General features: G+C 40.0%; 2 protein-coding genes across 6 annotated transcripts; both read left to right on the top strand.

Annotated features, from left to right (window-relative positions):
* The first annotated feature begins 359 nt into the window (after positions 1–359).
* Positions 360–3,628, top strand: stmn1b (stathmin 1b). Of its 3 annotated transcripts, none has more exons than XM_014169486.2 (5): positions 360–796; positions 2,167–2,210; positions 2,455–2,621; positions 2,787–2,978; positions 3,180–3,628. In XM_014169486.2, the coding sequence occupies exons 2-5, from the start codon at positions 2,195–2,197 to the stop codon at positions 3,237–3,239; spliced, it is 435 nt and encodes a 144-aa protein (XP_014024961.1). In that variant the 5' UTR covers positions 360–796; positions 2,167–2,194; the 3' UTR covers positions 3,240–3,628. The 3 variants fall into 3 exon arrangements, with proteins under 3 accessions (XP_014024961.1, XP_045561036.1, XP_014024971.1); XM_045705080.1 differs by lacking the exon at positions 360–796 and adding an exon at positions 838–883; XM_014169496.2 differs by lacking the exon at positions 360–796 and adding an exon at positions 991–1,275.
* A 2,753-nt stretch (positions 3,629–6,381) lies between these two features.
* Positions 6,382–16,193, top strand: paqr7b (progestin and adipoQ receptor family member VII, b). Of its 3 annotated transcripts, XM_014169451.2 has the most exons (3): positions 6,394–6,580; positions 10,454–10,483; positions 12,120–16,193. In XM_014169451.2, the coding sequence occupies exon 3, from the start codon at positions 12,126–12,128 to the stop codon at positions 13,188–13,190; it is 1,065 nt and encodes a 354-aa protein (XP_014024926.1). In that variant the 5' UTR covers positions 6,394–6,580; positions 10,454–10,483; positions 12,120–12,125; the 3' UTR covers positions 13,191–16,193. The 3 variants fall into 3 exon arrangements, with proteins under 3 accessions (XP_014024937.1, XP_014024926.1, XP_045561027.1); XM_014169462.2 differs by lacking the exon at positions 10,454–10,483 and having other exon boundaries at positions 6,382–6,580; XM_045705071.1 differs by lacking the exons at positions 6,394–6,580; positions 10,454–10,483 and adding an exon at positions 10,583–10,767.
* Positions 16,194–16,394: the final 201 nt, after the last annotated feature.

The following is a 16,394-nucleotide window of genomic DNA, read 5'->3' as shown; positions in this document are numbered from 1 at the left end:
ACTTTCCCAGCAACCAATCCTATTGAATACATTTTGCCTACGCTCTTGCCTGCATGTACTACCATTTGGTTACGCTACTCGTATCTTTGCTTTCGACGTCTTGTTTCTTTTCTTTGCTTTGCTTTCACTGCCAGTGTTTTCAATTGCGAGTTTTGGCATTATTTTTCCGAGAAGGGCGGGGTTTAGGGGGAGGCGCAGACAATGAGTCTCCATTGGTCCTCTAGTTTTGGAGTGACGGTTCGTCTTAACCCAATCAATGAACACGATAGACATAATTTTTTCTGTTGCCTACTTAACTAGACGGTCTGATGTCACCACTACGAGCCAACCCCCCCCCAAGCGCCCAAGCTAACTGGCTAAAGTACCTCCAGACACAAATAAGATAACGCCTCACTCTGACCATTTTACTCACCCTAGCAGAGCTAGTTAGGCTGTTTTCATGCTATCTAGAGCGTTGGTGACTAACTGTGCTGCTAGCAACAATTGCATTCCATTTTCTGCCAACCTTTACTGACACCTGTCATATTCAACGGTGTTGCACGTTCGTAAATTCATCAGTTATTCTGTGCTCTGGCACACTCAAAAGAGTGCGTTTTGGAAATCGGAGTATAGACAAAAGTAATTTACGAACGCACGCTAAATCGACATTATTGATTGGACGATTAGGACCAATGGGAGTAGAGAACGAGATGTGACGAGTTGACTTTAGTGCTTCGATCCTTTTTGTTGTTGCGCGAACGGTGCTGAGGCAGGCAGTGAAGAAGGCGCGACCACACCGCTTTTTCACCATTTAAAGGTAGGTTTAAAAATGCTTTTAACGGTAATCATTGGAGATATATTGATGGCAGTCATTACGCTTTCAGTGATGTTTGTCCTTTTTGGGGTAAGTAACTTAGTTGTCATTACAAATGTATAGCACTTGAGCATCCTATAATGCCTTGTACATAGTTAATAGCTGTTCAGATAGTTAACGTTAGCCAGCTACGCAGCGCATTACTCTGGGGATGGAGACTAGGTGGGAGTGATCACACTGTGCCTCGGTCTGCGCTTTTTCTCAATTCTTATGTCGTCAATCGACGATTAAACATTGAATTTCGACACCACTATGGACAAATTGCTGTGCTTTAACTTAAATGTGAAGAGGGGTTTCAGCCTGCAGTAGCTAGCTAGCTAATATATTCAGGTTGTCTGCCTGTGTCTCTGCCCCTGCTGAGTTGACAGTGTAGCCGAGTCCATTGTCTCCTCAGCACCAGTTTGCTAGTCGTGCATTTGCAGGTGGGTTGAGATGGATATCAGTGTCGGTGGTATTTGTCTAGCTATGTCAAGTTAATGTGTGATATTGTATAATCTTAAATAATGTACTGATTCATAATCGTGTATTATTTGTTTTTAGTTTTATGAAATTTAAATCTGTCATGCTGTCATCGACATGAATAGATTACTGTTGGTCGTTTGTATTCAGTCTTTGTTAGTGTTGGTGTCTTGTTTTGAAGCTGGTCTTAGCGTAGGAACGCGTCTGCCTTTAGCTAGGAATTGACTTTAACTCAATAATTGTAATGATTGAATTTGAATGCTCTCCAATCTGACTGTCAAATCAGACCACACCTAGCTAGCCAACTAAGTTCATATTGTTCTCTGACCTGTATTTACAATGGTGCTCCCTTTATTGTCTTCGTGTAATAATCAAATCCAACTCCGGGAAAGAAAACGTTCTCTGCTGACATAATATTACCATGACAATGGCAAGGTAGAATAAATTATATTTTAGTAACTTCATTTATGCTCTGGTATTTGTTCCTGATAAACAAGGATGGGAATGACTTCATATCCACACCCATTTTGTCTCCATTGAAATAAACAATTTTTTAACATTTGTCAGCTGTTGTTTTGAACAGGTGCAGTAGGGGTACTGTGAAATCTATTCTCAATCATTTGCTGTATCGCTAATATTCATGCTACATGTCTAACATGAATACAAGTGATCCATCTCCAACGGTCATCTTATAGACAGCAATACCCCCAATTGAATTCTTACTAGGCACATATCATGGCTTGCCACCTTCAGAATCAATAGTTGTCATTGCTTGTATCAATCTGTGTTTCTGTTCATTCCTGATTAGTGCATGGATGCACAACCTATGGCTTTGTCTGTATTTTTCCTCCCAGGCAAGGCAACCCTCGGTACTCTGCTGAAATGGCGTCCTCTGGAGGTAAGTGTTAACATGACAGGCCTTTATTACACTATTACAATGAGCCCAAACATATTGGGACAGTTACACATTTTTTGTTGTTTAGTGCCCAATAGAAATTAATGGTAAATAATGTATTGTGTCATTTTGCAGTCACTTTTATGCAATTAGCGTCACTATCGTATTGTTTAGGTGTTATAACTCTATGCTATTATCAGTTTGATACCTACTTGTATCAACATTGATGGATTCCCTATTTTCACAGAGATCCTGGTCAAGGAGTTGGACAAGCGTGCTTCAGGTCAAGCATTTGAGGTAATCTTGGCCCCCGATGCCAAGGGTGAAATCCCCCTACCTCCCCCAAAGGAGAAGAAGGAGATGTCCCTGGAGGAAATCCAGAAGAAACTGGAGGCTGCAGAGGAGAGACGAAAGGTACCTACAGTCAGATATACACAAATAAGTACACAAATCAGGAAATGGAGCCGCATCCACCTTACAGGTTTAGTTAATTTATATTTTATTATTTTCTAGCTCAGGTTTGGTCCCACTAGCCTACCACTAACTTCCTGTGTGACTTTGATTTTCTAATTTGATCAGAGTCATGAAGCAGAGGTGCTGAAGCACTTAGCTGAGAAGAGAGAGCATGAGAAGGAAGTTTTGAAGAAAGCCATGGAGGAGAACAACAACTTCAGCAAGACAGCAGAGGAGAAGCTCAATCAGAAGATGGAAGCCAACAAAGAGAATCGCACAGCACGAATGGCAGCTCTCAATGAGAAATTCAAAGAGAAGGTTGGTCTCACTGCTCAGCCTGCCATTTTTCTCAGACATCTTGACGTAATTTTCTGCAATTCTGAACTTGAGAGAATTTCAAATTGAAAGGCCCAGGTTATGGAAATGGGATGTTGGTTGAAATGCCATGCACACTGTTCAAAGTTATACTTAACTAATCAGTTTAACTAATGTGATTTTCATGTTTTTTATTCATTCTAGGATAAGAAGCTTGAGGAGGTACGAAAGGCCAAGGAAACAAAACCAGAGGGGGAGAACTGATTTCCTTTTGTAATACTTTTAAAAAAACCTATATCTTTTTGTTCTGTTCATTGTTATAGTTTTGTTCACTTTGTTAGGGTTAGTTAGGCTGTCCATTGTTGCTTTCGTTGTGGATGTGTAAGTATTTCTTCCCCCACCTCCAGTAGATTTGTGTATTGTAGCTTATGACCTTTGAAATAAGCAGTGTTTTTACCTATAAGGAAGCATGCCACTGTTACACATTGGTCCTTAACATTGTGAATTGCATAATGTAAGTAAATCCTTGTACCTTGTAAAACTGCGGTTATCTGAGCTTAATAAAGTTGCAATTGTTCTTCAAAACCTCTAAAAGTCTTAGCCGTTGTGGGGTGTAGGGTACTAAGCTAACATATTAAATTGTTTTAAAGATGGTCGTACCCTGGTTCATTTAGCTATTTGATTTTGAAAAAATATGTTATAATTATTTGATATAATATTTAATTTGTCCTTTACTACTATAGCCTATAGAAACACCTTGAATAACACATTCATAAATGGCAAAACAAATGAATCATAAGGAATAAGGTTTTGAAGTGTCCTATATCTAGGAGATATATGAAAGCTCAGGAAATATATATATATATATTTGAACACATTTAATCCATTATTTCTGTTGGCATAAAACGGCCTCCATACTTCGTTTGTATGGGTTACATTCAGAAGAGTCCTGTGACAGACGAGTCCCGTGGGAGGCGTAGAGCAAAATGGAGAACACCATCGTGTACGTGAGAGTCTACCATTTCCATAGAGTGGTCATAATAGTTTGCAGGCGCTACATACGTTTGGACGCTACATACGTTTTTGTGAGAAGATTTTCGGGATGTCTCATGGTCTGACGAACACAACTAGCTCCGCCACCTTCCACCGCAGATGCGGAAGGCCCACAGGAGGATGCAAAAAAACCAACTGATCTCTATCTTAAATTGACGGATTTTGATGGGGATTTTTGTATTATGTTACTTAGATTGACCCACGGGTGCGTCAACAGACTCCGTAAGGATTATTAATGGTGTTAATTTATTTGTGGCTTTTGGGTTGCAGACTCAGTTACCTACACACCTGTATTGGTGCACACCTAGACTACACTCTAGTATTTCCATTTTGGTAATTCACATTTCGTCATGCAAATTTGATAGTCATTTTCAAATGGATCCCACAACAGTAGATGTAGCATTGTGAATGAATAGTGTAATGGTATCACCCTCAGTATTTCAATGATGTTATCTTCATCTTTTACCTAAAGATTGGATAGAGCTAATTGCCATGTTTGTTTACTTGTTATCATCATTTTTATCTAGATGTTCCTTTTATTCAATGCATATATTTTGTGATATAAGGCCTTGATAGTGGTATTGGGAAATATAATGAATTGCTACATTAAAAAAAGGCAAGTCATTCCTTTGACTCTACTGACACCTAGTGGTAATAGCGCAAAGCTATAATGTAGAGCAACAGTACCTGGAAAATGAAATTAAGATTTCTCTTTCACACATTTTGGCAGTGTATAGACAGTGTCTTTTGTGCATATGAGTAATATTGTTTTATCATTATAAACAATTAAATGAACATAATGTGTTTTGTTGAATTGTTTCACTGATCAAGTGGACCTACAAATGCCATATTCTATTAGAACTGGGAGGCTTGCCGATCAGGCCTAAAATTTGGTTGAATTAGTGCTAACGGTTAAAGACCGAGTGCTGGTATGTAGCCTACTGCTGATATGGCCACAGATGGTTAGACCACAATGCCAGCATGGTGACGAACAGCTCCTCTTCAACCTCAGGAGGCTGAATACATTTTATTTAGAGAAGTCTCTGTGGTCAGCCTCCATTCTTGGACATCATGTTCTGGTCCCTTTATAGTTCACCTACCTCACCTCTATAGCACCTCTATATAAGCTATGTTTACAATCATTCATGTCATGTTAATCATTAATGTTATACTAAGGAGGTATCGGCAAATGTGATAAACAACAGATATTACGGTATAAGTCCTTCCAAGCAACAAAACATATTTTAATATTTCTCCCATGTCATCTGTGCTTCGACAAATATGAAACGACCTGCACTTTGAGCAAGTTCTAAAATAAGCCATACATTTCTAGAGTAATATAGAAAGCAACGATGATGAGGTCCTGGACCATTCATCAACAAGGGCCCCCTCCCACGGGAAATGTACATGATACAAATGTGTGGAAATACAATAATTACATAATTGTAACACATAGATTTTTAATATGCTAAATATGCATTCTACCCTGTCTTTGCTTAAACAAACACCTGAAAAGCTAGTTTGGAGTGCATTTTTGGTTCCTAAATACATTTGAAATGTATTGGAAACAGGTTACCAAGTCACATACCAGGCATGGAACATGTTCAAATTGCAAACAGAATGTGTTAATCTTGTGTGACATTTCTGGTTGGGCTCTTGCCTATATTGTTTTATGTGCACTTTATGTAATTGTACAATAACGTTTTTGTAGTGTACAATACCATCCACATAAAGAGGTCTCAGCAGGTGGTACTGTCAGGGGGAGATAGCTGAGACACCTCTGTGAATTGTTTTGAAAGTCTGGGCTGAGTCTGACTGAGTATATACAATGCAAGCCTTTCACAGACACATCCACAGTGTTTCATACAAAGACACATTGTCAATGCTACCCCCAGCATGGGAGGAGGGAGAATGTGAGCCTTTATACCTTTATTTAACTAGGCAAGTCAGTTAAGAACAAATTCCTATTTACAATGACAGCCAAGGAACAGTGGGTTAACTGCCTTGTTCAGGGGCAGAATTACAGATTTTTACCTTATCAGCTCGGGGATTTGATCTAACAACCTTTTGGTTACTGGCCCAACACTCTAACCACTAGGATACCTGCCGCCCGCAAGGCAGGCAGGCGCAGGCAGGCAGGCAGGCACCTCTCCAGTAGACATTCGAATCAGTAAAACAAGTACATAATTTATGGGGAGTGGGTGTTTCTTCATTTTCAGAGCAGACACTGCATTTCATTCCCTGACAGTGTCCAGTCAAATAAGATCTACGCTATTGGTGACCATCTAGTGAAAAGACAGGAACGTACACCATATCTGACCGCTGATTGGTTAGAACATCTGCTTGTCAAAGGCTCGTGGCTCTTTGACTACGGATAGCGTCTTGTTAAAAATATATATAAAAAGCCGACAGGCGCTCCACCCGCACAAGAATAATCAAACTTTACTAATGTTATTGATGAAACAATGTTATTCATATTTGATGTATTAATGAATAATTCAAAGGTTTCACTATTCAAGGTTTTGCACTGATACTGCGTTTGCCTTCGTCAGGTAGGTTTATTTCTTATTTTTTATTTTTTTTTAAATGGTTTTCAGCACTGATGGCCACGCCAGAACATGGTCGCATAAAATGTCAATGTGCATGCCGATAGACCATTTTAATCTTGCATTTGTATAGAAGGCTCTGTTTTAGTAAATCTCGTATAACATGTAATAGAGCAGCTGTTAGAATGGGAATGTAAGCCTATTCTGCATGCAGTTTACCCATCCCTGATCATGTGTCTGCTTAATTCGAATGTCTTTTTACAGAAATACCAAATTTGTGTTCATATTTGGCTATGTCGATAATTAGGATAACATATTGATCAGCCGTTTCCATGCAAATATCGATTGTTAGCTAGTAGGCTAAAATAGGCCTCACTGTTGGATGCCTTGACTAAATAATTTATATTAGAATATCGTTCCACAGTCTCAAAGCTTCTGGATTCGTTTATACTCGAGCAATTCTTCACCTATGAATATTTTAAAGACAGCTATACATGCAACCAATGTAACATCTGAGGGTGGAGACCGGCAGGATGGGGAATATGTTACATGATTCTCTTCCCATTCAACGATCACTCTATGATACCATTTTTGCTTAGACTCAATCATTTACGTGGCCTCCTCTTCTTGTCCCCATACTGAATATTATTATATGCACTACGTGTGTAGGCCTAGACTACAGAATTTACATCTTTGCGCTGCTGACAAGGCAAATATACATAAGTAGCCTAAAGTACACTGCTTTATTTCTTATATTTTTTTGTAAGATTTTATTTAGGATTTTAGACAGTAGACATAGACAAAAGACAATAGACAACTTAACATTTCAGACATAGATCCACTAAACTAGACATTACATTGGCTGGGATGTAATGCCCAACCTTCAACATAAAGAAAAAATACAAAAATCACCAACTCAGACATACAGTACCAATCAAAAGTTTGGACAGACCTACTCATTGAAGGGTTTTTCTTTATTTTGACTATTTTTTACATTGTAGAATAATAGTGAAGACATCAAAACTATGAAATAACACATATGGAATCATGTAGTAACCAAAAAAGTGTTAACCTCTATGGGACCGGCGGGACGAATTCGTCCCACCTACGTAACAGCCACTGCCAGCCTGTGGCGCGATTTTCAAAATCTTCAAAATCATATTACTTCAATTTCTCAAACATATGACTATTTTACAGCCATTTAAAGATAAGACTCTCGTTAATCTAACCACACTGTCCGATTTCAAAAAGGCTTTACAACGAAAGCAAAACATTAGATTATGTCAGCAGAGTACCAAGCCAGAAATAATCAGACACCCATTTTTCAAGCCAGCATATAATGTCACCAAAACCCAGAAGACAGCTAAATGCAGCACTCACCTTTGATGATCTTCATCAGATGACAACCCTAGGACATTATGTTATACAATACATGCATGTTTTGTTCAATCAAGTTCATATTTATATCAAAAACCAGCTTTTTACATTAGCATGTGACGTTCAGAACTAGCATACCCCCGCAAACTTACGGGGAATTCGCTAACATTTTACTAAATTACTCACGATAAACGTTCACAAAAAGCATAACAATTATTTTAAGAATTATAGATACAGACCTCCTCTATGCACTCGATATGTCCGATTTTAAAATAGCTTTTGGTGAAAGCACATTTTGCAATATTCTAAGTACATAGCCCAGGCATCACGGGCTCGCTATTTAGACACCCGGCAAGTTTAGCACTCACCATAATCATATTTACTATTATAAAAATGTCATTACCTTTTGTTGTCTTCGTCAGAATGCACACCCAGGACGTCTACTTCAATAACAAATGTTGGTTTGGTCCAAAATAATCCATCGTTATATCCGAATAGCGGCGTTTTGTTCGTATGCGTTCCAGACACTATCCGAAATAGTAAAGAAGTGTCGCGGCTGGCGCAATTCCTGACAATAAAATTCAAAGTATTCCATTGCCGTACGTCGAAGCATGTCAACCGCTGTTTAAAATCAATTTTTACGTCATTTTTCTCGTAGAAAAGCGATAATATTCCGACAGGGAATCTCCTTTTCGGCAAACAGAGGAAAAAAATCCCAAAGGCGGGGGCGGTCGGGGTCACGCGCATAAGCTAGTGTCTCTTGATGGGCCACTTGAGAAAGGCGATAATGTGTTTCAGCCTGGGGCTGGAATGACGACATTCTCTTTTTTCCCGGGCTATGAGAGCCTATGGAAGACGTGGGAAGTGTCACGTTAGAGCAGAGATCCTTAGTAAATGATAGAGATGGCAAAGAAGTTCCAGAAATGGTCAGACAGGCCACTTCCTGTAAAGGAATCTCTCAGGTTTTGACCTGCCATTTGAGTTCTGTTATACTCACAGACACCATTCAAACAGTTTTAGAAAATGTAGGGTGTTTTCTATCCATATGTAATAAGTATATGCATATTCTAGTTACTGAGTAGGAGTGGTAACCAGATTAAATCGGGTATGTTTTTTATCCAGCCGTGTCAATGCTGCCCCCTAGCCCTAACAGGTTAAACAAAGCCAAATATATTTTATATTTTGTATTCTTCTAAGTAGCCACCCTTTGCCTTGATGAAAGCTTTGCACACTCTTGGTATTCTCTCAACCAGCTTCATGAGGTAGTCACCTGGAATGCTTTTCCAACAGCCTTGAAGGAGTTCCAACATATGCTGAGCACTTGTTGGCCGCTTTTCCTTCACTCTGCAGTCCAACACATCCCAAACCATCTCAATTGGTTTGGGGTCGGGTGATTGTGGAGGCCAGGTTATCTGATACAGCACTCCATCACTCTCCATATTGGTAAAATAGCCCTTACATAGCCTGGAGGTGTGTTTTGGGCCATTGTCTTGTTGAAAAATAAATGATAGTCCCACTAAGTGCAAACCAGATGGGATGGTGTATTGCTGCAGAATGCTGTGGTAGCCATGCTGGTTAAGTGTGCCTTGAATTCTAAATAAATCACAGTGTCACCAGCAAAGAACCCCCACACATCACACCTCCTCCTCCATGCTTCACGGTGGGAACCACACATACGGAGATCATCCGTTCACCTACTGGGGTCTCACAAAGATACGGTGGTTGGAACCAGAAATCTCAAATTTGGACTCATCAGACGAAATGACAGATTTCCACCTGTCTAATGTCCATTGCTCGTGTTTCTTGGCCCAAGCAATTCTCTTTTTCTTATTGGTGTCATTTTAGCAGTGGTTTCTTTGCAGCAATTTGACCATGAAGGCCTGATTCACACAGTCTCCTCTGAACAGTTGATGTTGACATGTGTCTGTTACTTGAACTCTGTGAAGCATTTTTACAGGCTGCAATCTGAGGTGCAGGTAATTGCCGATTTCTGAGGCTGGTAACTCTAATGAACTTATCCTCTGCAGCATAGGTAACTCTGGGTCTTCCTTTCCTGTGGAGGTCCTAATGAGAGCCAATTTCATCATATCGGTTTTTGCGACTGCACTTGAAGAAAACGTTTTTGAAATGTTCCGTATTGACTGACCTTCGTTTCTTAAAGTAATAATGGACTGTCATTTCTCTTTTCTTATTTGAACTGCCATAATATGGACTTGGTCTTTTACCAAATAGGTCTATCTTCTGTATACCAACCCTACCTTGTCACAACACAACTGATTGGCTCAAACACATTAAGAAGGAAAGAAATTCAAGAAATTAACAAGGCACACCTTTTAATTGAAATGCATTCCAGGCCTTATGAAGCTTGTTGAGAGAATGCCAAGAGTGTGCAAAGCTGTCATTAAGGCAAAAGGTGGCTACTTTGAAGAATCTCAAATATAAAATATTGTCACACCCTGATCTGTTTCACCTGTCTTTGTGCTTGTCTCCACCCCCATCCAGGTGTCTACAATCTTCCCCATTATCCCCAGGGTATTTACACCTGTGTTCTTGGTTTGTCTGTTGCCAGTTTGTTTTGTGAAACTTTTCCCCTTTCTCCTGTCTGTTCTAGTTCCTGTTTTCTAGTTTTCCCCAGTTTTGACCATTCTGCCTGCCCTGACCCTGACACTGCCTGCCGTTCTGTACCTTGCCACACCACACTGAAATATTGACCCCTGCCTGCTCTGACCCTGAAACTGCCTGCCGTTTTGGACCTTTTCTACCCTATCTGGATTACTGACCTCTGCCTGCCTGTCGTTTTGCCTGCCCCTGTACTAGTAATAAACTTTTGTTACTTTGACACTGTCTGCATCTGGGTCTTACCTGAAACGTGACACATATGTTTTGATTTGTTAAACAGTTTTTGTTTACTACATGATTCCATATGTGTTATTTCATAGTTTTGATGTCTTCACTATTGTTCTACAATGTAGAAAATTGTACAAATAAAGTAAAACCCTTGAATGAGTAGGTGTGTCCAAACTTTTGCTTGGTACTGTACTTAGATTTTAACAAACATTAATGACATCATACTTGCTCAAACCTTCATGTTCCTACAGTATCCATACCCATCTTGTTTGTTCTCATAATAACATACTTTCTTATTTTTCATAATTTTGATATTTCTAGGGCTTGTAATACTTTATGCCATATGGCTTCAAATCGTTCTATTTTATTCTATCATTAGGCCAAATTTTTTCAATATTTTAATAATAATGCATTTGATTCATCTATTGATGGAAGATCATTTGATTTCCAGTTTTTAAGTATTTTTTCCCCCTCAAAATTATTGACGAGAAAATAATGATCCAACCCATCGGATATCTCACTTCACCCTCATATGCCATGTCTTGAAATATGCAGATAGATGGATTAAAAGTAAACTTACATTGTAAAACTTATGATAGCCAACTTTCTAACTCCGCCCATAACTTTTGGACTTCATAGCACTCCCAGAATGCATTAATTATTGAGGAATTGTTTGTTTTACATTTAAGACATGACTCTACCATTGTGCTGTAGAATTTGTGTATTTTGTCTCTTGTATAATACATTCTATACATTAGTTTATACTTGATTAAGCATACATTTTTGGTAGCTGTAATTTTGTTATTTATGTTCCAACACTTCCATCTTGTGCCAATATCAGTTGTTTTTATGTCTTGGTTCTAATATTTTATATATTTTTTCAAATAGATTGTCAGTTGGATAGGCTCTCTGCAAGGTTTTGTAGGCTATATCTTACCTATCATATGAGTATCCTTTTCTGACTCAAATAGGATATCCTCAACATTGCTTTGATGTCCAAAAAATATTTTAGATCGAAAGTTCGTCATATAAAACTGTTAAATTGCATATATTCGAGAAAAAAAGTACACTGCTTTATTTCCAATGTAGACATTATAAAGATATCTGTTAAATGAAATAATCTAACAAGCTAATCTACCCCCTCCACCCACCCCCATTACTAAACCAAAGCCAAAAATCTAAGCATTGTAATATCATGCACACATAGACCTAATGCATATGGATTAGGGTCTAAATCCTCATCAGAAATTACAGCTCATGGCCAGATAGATATTATTGACTGACTGTGAACTCATTCTCTGCTCTCATCTCCTGTATCTAGTTTGCCATGGCGACTGTGGTGATGGAGCAGATTGGTCGCCTGTTCATCAATGCTCAACAGTTGCGTCAGATTCCTCAGCTGCTCGAGTCGGCCTTCCCTACTCTGCCCTGCACCGTGAAGGCCCATGACGTGCCCTGGGTATTCCGTGAGCCTCACATCATTGGAGGCTACAGGCAGCCGGACCACAGCTGGCGCTACTACTTCCTCACCCTCTTCCAGAGGCACAACGAGGCACTCAACGTTTGGACCCACCTGCTGGCCGCCTTCATCATCCTGGTCAAGTGCCAGGAGCTGTCCGAGACAGTGGATTTCCTCCGTGACCCCCACGCCCAGCCCCTGTTTATCGTACTCCTCTCAGCCTTCACCTACTTGTCGTGCAGTGCGCTGGCCCACCTGCTCAACGCCAAGTCCGAGCTTTCCCATTACACCTTCTACTTCCTGGACTATGTGGGTGTGGCCATCTACCAGTATGGCAGCGCCCTGGCCCACTTTTACTATGCCATCGAGGAGGGCTGGCACGCCCGGGTGCGAGGGATCTTCCTGCCCACCGCAGCGTTCCTGGCCTGGTTCTCGTGCTTCGGCTGCTGCTACGGCAAGTATGCCAGCCCGAGGCTGCCCAAGTTTGCCCACAAGCTGTTCCAGGTGGTTCCCTCGGGCCTGGCCTACTGCCTGGACATCAGCCCTGTGCTGCACCGCATCTACAGCTGCCACCAGCAGGAAGGGGGCTGCTCCAACCAGGCCGTGGCTTACCACCGCTACCAGGTATTCTTTTTCCTGGTGAGCGCCTACTTCTTTGCCTATCCCCACCCAGAGTGCTGGCTGCCCGGGCGATGTGACTTCATTGGCCAGGGCCACCAGATCTTCCACGTGTTCCTGGTGCTGTGCACCCTGGTGCAGATCGAGGCGACACGCATAGACTACATTGAGCGGAGGCCCCTCTACGAGCGTCTCCACGGCAACCTGGCCCATGACACAGTGGCGCTCTTTGTCTTTACAGCATGTTGCAGCGCGCTCACTGCCTTCTACGTGCGGAAACGTGTGCAGGCGCAAATGCTTGAGAAAGTGGAGTAGGAGCTGTCAGGACAGAGGGATAAATTAGGATAAGGGAGAAAGACTTTAATCTGATTTACACTGGAAAGCTAAAAAGACAAGAGATTAAACAAATCAGACTGTTAATTTTGTAAAAAGATGATAAAAACAATGACCTGCTGTTTTTTTTCTGTTATTGTTTTGTGGCCTGCCAAATTACATTTTAAACTGGCAACATAGACTTTGTCTTGCGATGTTGACCTTCCAGGAAGACAGAAAAACCTGGTAGTTTCTGTCTGTCACAGCACAAGCAGTACCTGTAACACTTCACATAACATAGTTTCACTTCACAGAGAGGGTAAAATGAAGGTTGGAATTGAGACTTTTTTATTGTGTTGATTTTCCTCTTAATTTTACACTCTCTACTGTGAGATCACATGTCATGGCCTAGCTATCTACTAAATAGTCAGAATGACTTTTTGACTATATACAGTATTGACTGACCAACTCCAAGCATGACACAAACCATCTCAATAGAGGTATGTAGGAAAGAATGGAAAGTATACCCACGTTGCCCTTAAGTGGATAATCAAATAAATAATTGGAATAATAATTTAATAATAATAATTTCTCACCAGCTTTTATTTCTTAAAAATACAATGTGAGTTTCAAAGTGATTTGACTCCCAAGTCAAATGTTAGTGCTTAACAAAGATCAGTATTATTATTTTTTATTCACTGGTTATCCCATGATATTCCAGCGAGCTGCAGTCAACACTGCCAAATGATGTCTCCCCTACTCATGCTCTGTGTTTTATCTACCATTTTCTCTGCCTATTTTCTCCAAAGCTATGTTTTGTAAGTGATTGAGATGCCTTTACGGGCTGTCAGATATAATAGACTGGCAGTTAGACTTGGCTAGAGGCATAGAGCCCACAATTTGCAAACCAAACCGAACATTTCTCCTCTAAGATACATAAATTGGCCATTTTACTAACATGCGGATTGATCATGTCAAAGAACAAAGCTGGCACTCTTAGGATAGTTGGCGTAAGAAATGGATGGAATTATGTTCCCAAGATTACAATGATGTCTCTTTGTCGTTGTGATAATATTCCTTTTGTATTCAAAGGGCTGGAACTCCAGCTTTTGCTTTTTCACACCCGATGATGTCAATGCCTTTGTGTGTATTGTTCAGTCTTTTCATGGACTTGACTTTATTCACAAAAGGGCTGTCTGAGTACTGAGTATGGTGACTTACTGTTTGTATATTTGTATATGTATGGTTGGGTATGTATGTGCCTTGAAGCATGTCTCTTTGCGTGTATATATGTTTGTGTGTGATTCAGATGTGAATGTGTTTGAAAGCCTGTCTTTGCACTGTTTTGTTATATTTGAGACCCTCCTCAAGAACATTGTAGTCCTTTAACGTCCTCTCAAGTCCCTTAGGGTGACATTTTAAGTCTGTCACACAGCAGTGAAAGGTGAAAAAATTACTCACAATAGAGCTGAATTTATTTTAAAACCTATTTTTATGATGTCCATGAAACTGTGGCAATAATATATTTAGAGCTAAAGTAAACAATGCATTTATTACACAGGTATTCAAATCAGGACCTGGAGACAATAATTCCAATACTCATTTTGAATGAAATGCCATTTAAAATGTTCATTTTAGATGAATAAGATAATATTGCCCTAGTGTTCTTGTTGTGAGATGCCTCCTAAAATGTATGTCATTTTATATGTGCTGATCAGATGGAGGTTTGAGTTGGCATTGAACTTTACAGACCTGAGAGCACTGACGGGTTTGGGTTCAGCCAGTCACTGATAATGTCACCTACAAAGCTTAGACTAATATCTAACAGGTGACGAAAAGGTTAAATCATGACTGACTTACAGGTAACTGCCAAAATAAAGGAAACACTTAAGGAAATGAGGGATACATAGTATATTGAAAGCAGGTGCTTCCACACAGATGTGGTTCCTGAGTTAATTAAGCAATTAACATCCCATCATGCTTAGGGTTATGTATAAAAATTCCCAGTTGCCCATTATTTTGGCTACCATGGCTCGAAGAAGCCCTCATATAGAGTTCCAGATACTTGTAGAATTTAAGCCAAGGAGCATTGACACTGTTCTGGTGGCTTGTGCTGGCCCAACGTCCTATTAAGACACTTTATGTTGGCGGACCTTTATTTTGGCAGTTACCTGAATTTGAATTGTTATGGTCTCACTGATAAAGGGGTTGCAATGCTTCTACACCTTCTACACCTGCATTGCTTGCTGTTTGGGGTTTTAGGCTGGGTTTCTGTACAGCACTTTGTGACATCAGCTGATGTACGAAAGGCTTTATAAATACATTTGATTGATTGATTGATTGCAATGACAACAATACAATGATTGTGACCCCTAGTATCCAAACTACCACTGTACGCGCCATTCCTAACACAAACCAACCCTGAGTCATATAACTGTTAACCTTGATACTACTGACTCTCACTGTCCTGCACGGAACCTAATTCTAACCACTGTATCCAGTTCTACCACTGTATCCAGTTGCAGGTTACTGTTTTTTTGTCAGGAATCTTGTTCTGTAGGCAGCTTTGCAGGGTGGTCACTAGATGGCACAGCCACAAAGTCCTTCAATTTGATTTTAACCTTAACCACACTGCTAACCCCAGAGGTGGCACCACAGGTACCAGAGTGGTGTGACGGAAAAACAATTCTGGGGCCCGTAGTCTTTCCTGATCTGATAACCTAACCAGATAAAACTCATTACTTTATACAGTATGACGTGATTAATCTGTTGTAAAAAGGCTGAATATGGGCTATGATGGGACCAGAGTTGAAAACCATGTCAAACTGCAGCAACCTTATAGTTGTTCATATTACTAGAAAGACTAGGGGGGGTTCCTATATACATACACAAAGAAAGCAACGTTATTGGACATTAAAACTCACAGGACTGAGCTTGTTTTATGCAGGTTTGCAATGTTTAGTCCTGCCCTATGCAACTGTAGGCCTAATTAAACATTTACTCACAGTCTATGTCAACAATTGTGTTTATTGATTAATAAGCCCTGCATAAATACATCAAACAAATACAATGTACAAAATTACAAAACATATTAAGAAAAACAGACACATTACTCTGAATTGAGCAAGGGGACCAGAACATCTCATTTCAGAGAGCTCCGTAAGTTGTTCCACATAAACCACTAGATGCCGTTTTCCATTGTGCCCT

Source organism: Salmo salar, chromosome ssa02 (genome assembly GCF_905237065.1).
Source record: "Salmo salar chromosome ssa02, Ssal_v3.1, whole genome shotgun sequence".
In the NCBI taxonomy this organism is placed as follows: Eukaryota; Metazoa; Chordata; class Actinopteri; order Salmoniformes; family Salmonidae; genus Salmo; species Salmo salar.
The sequence above is the reverse complement of the archived record's forward strand: the minus strand, read 5'-3'. Positions and strand labels throughout refer to the sequence as shown.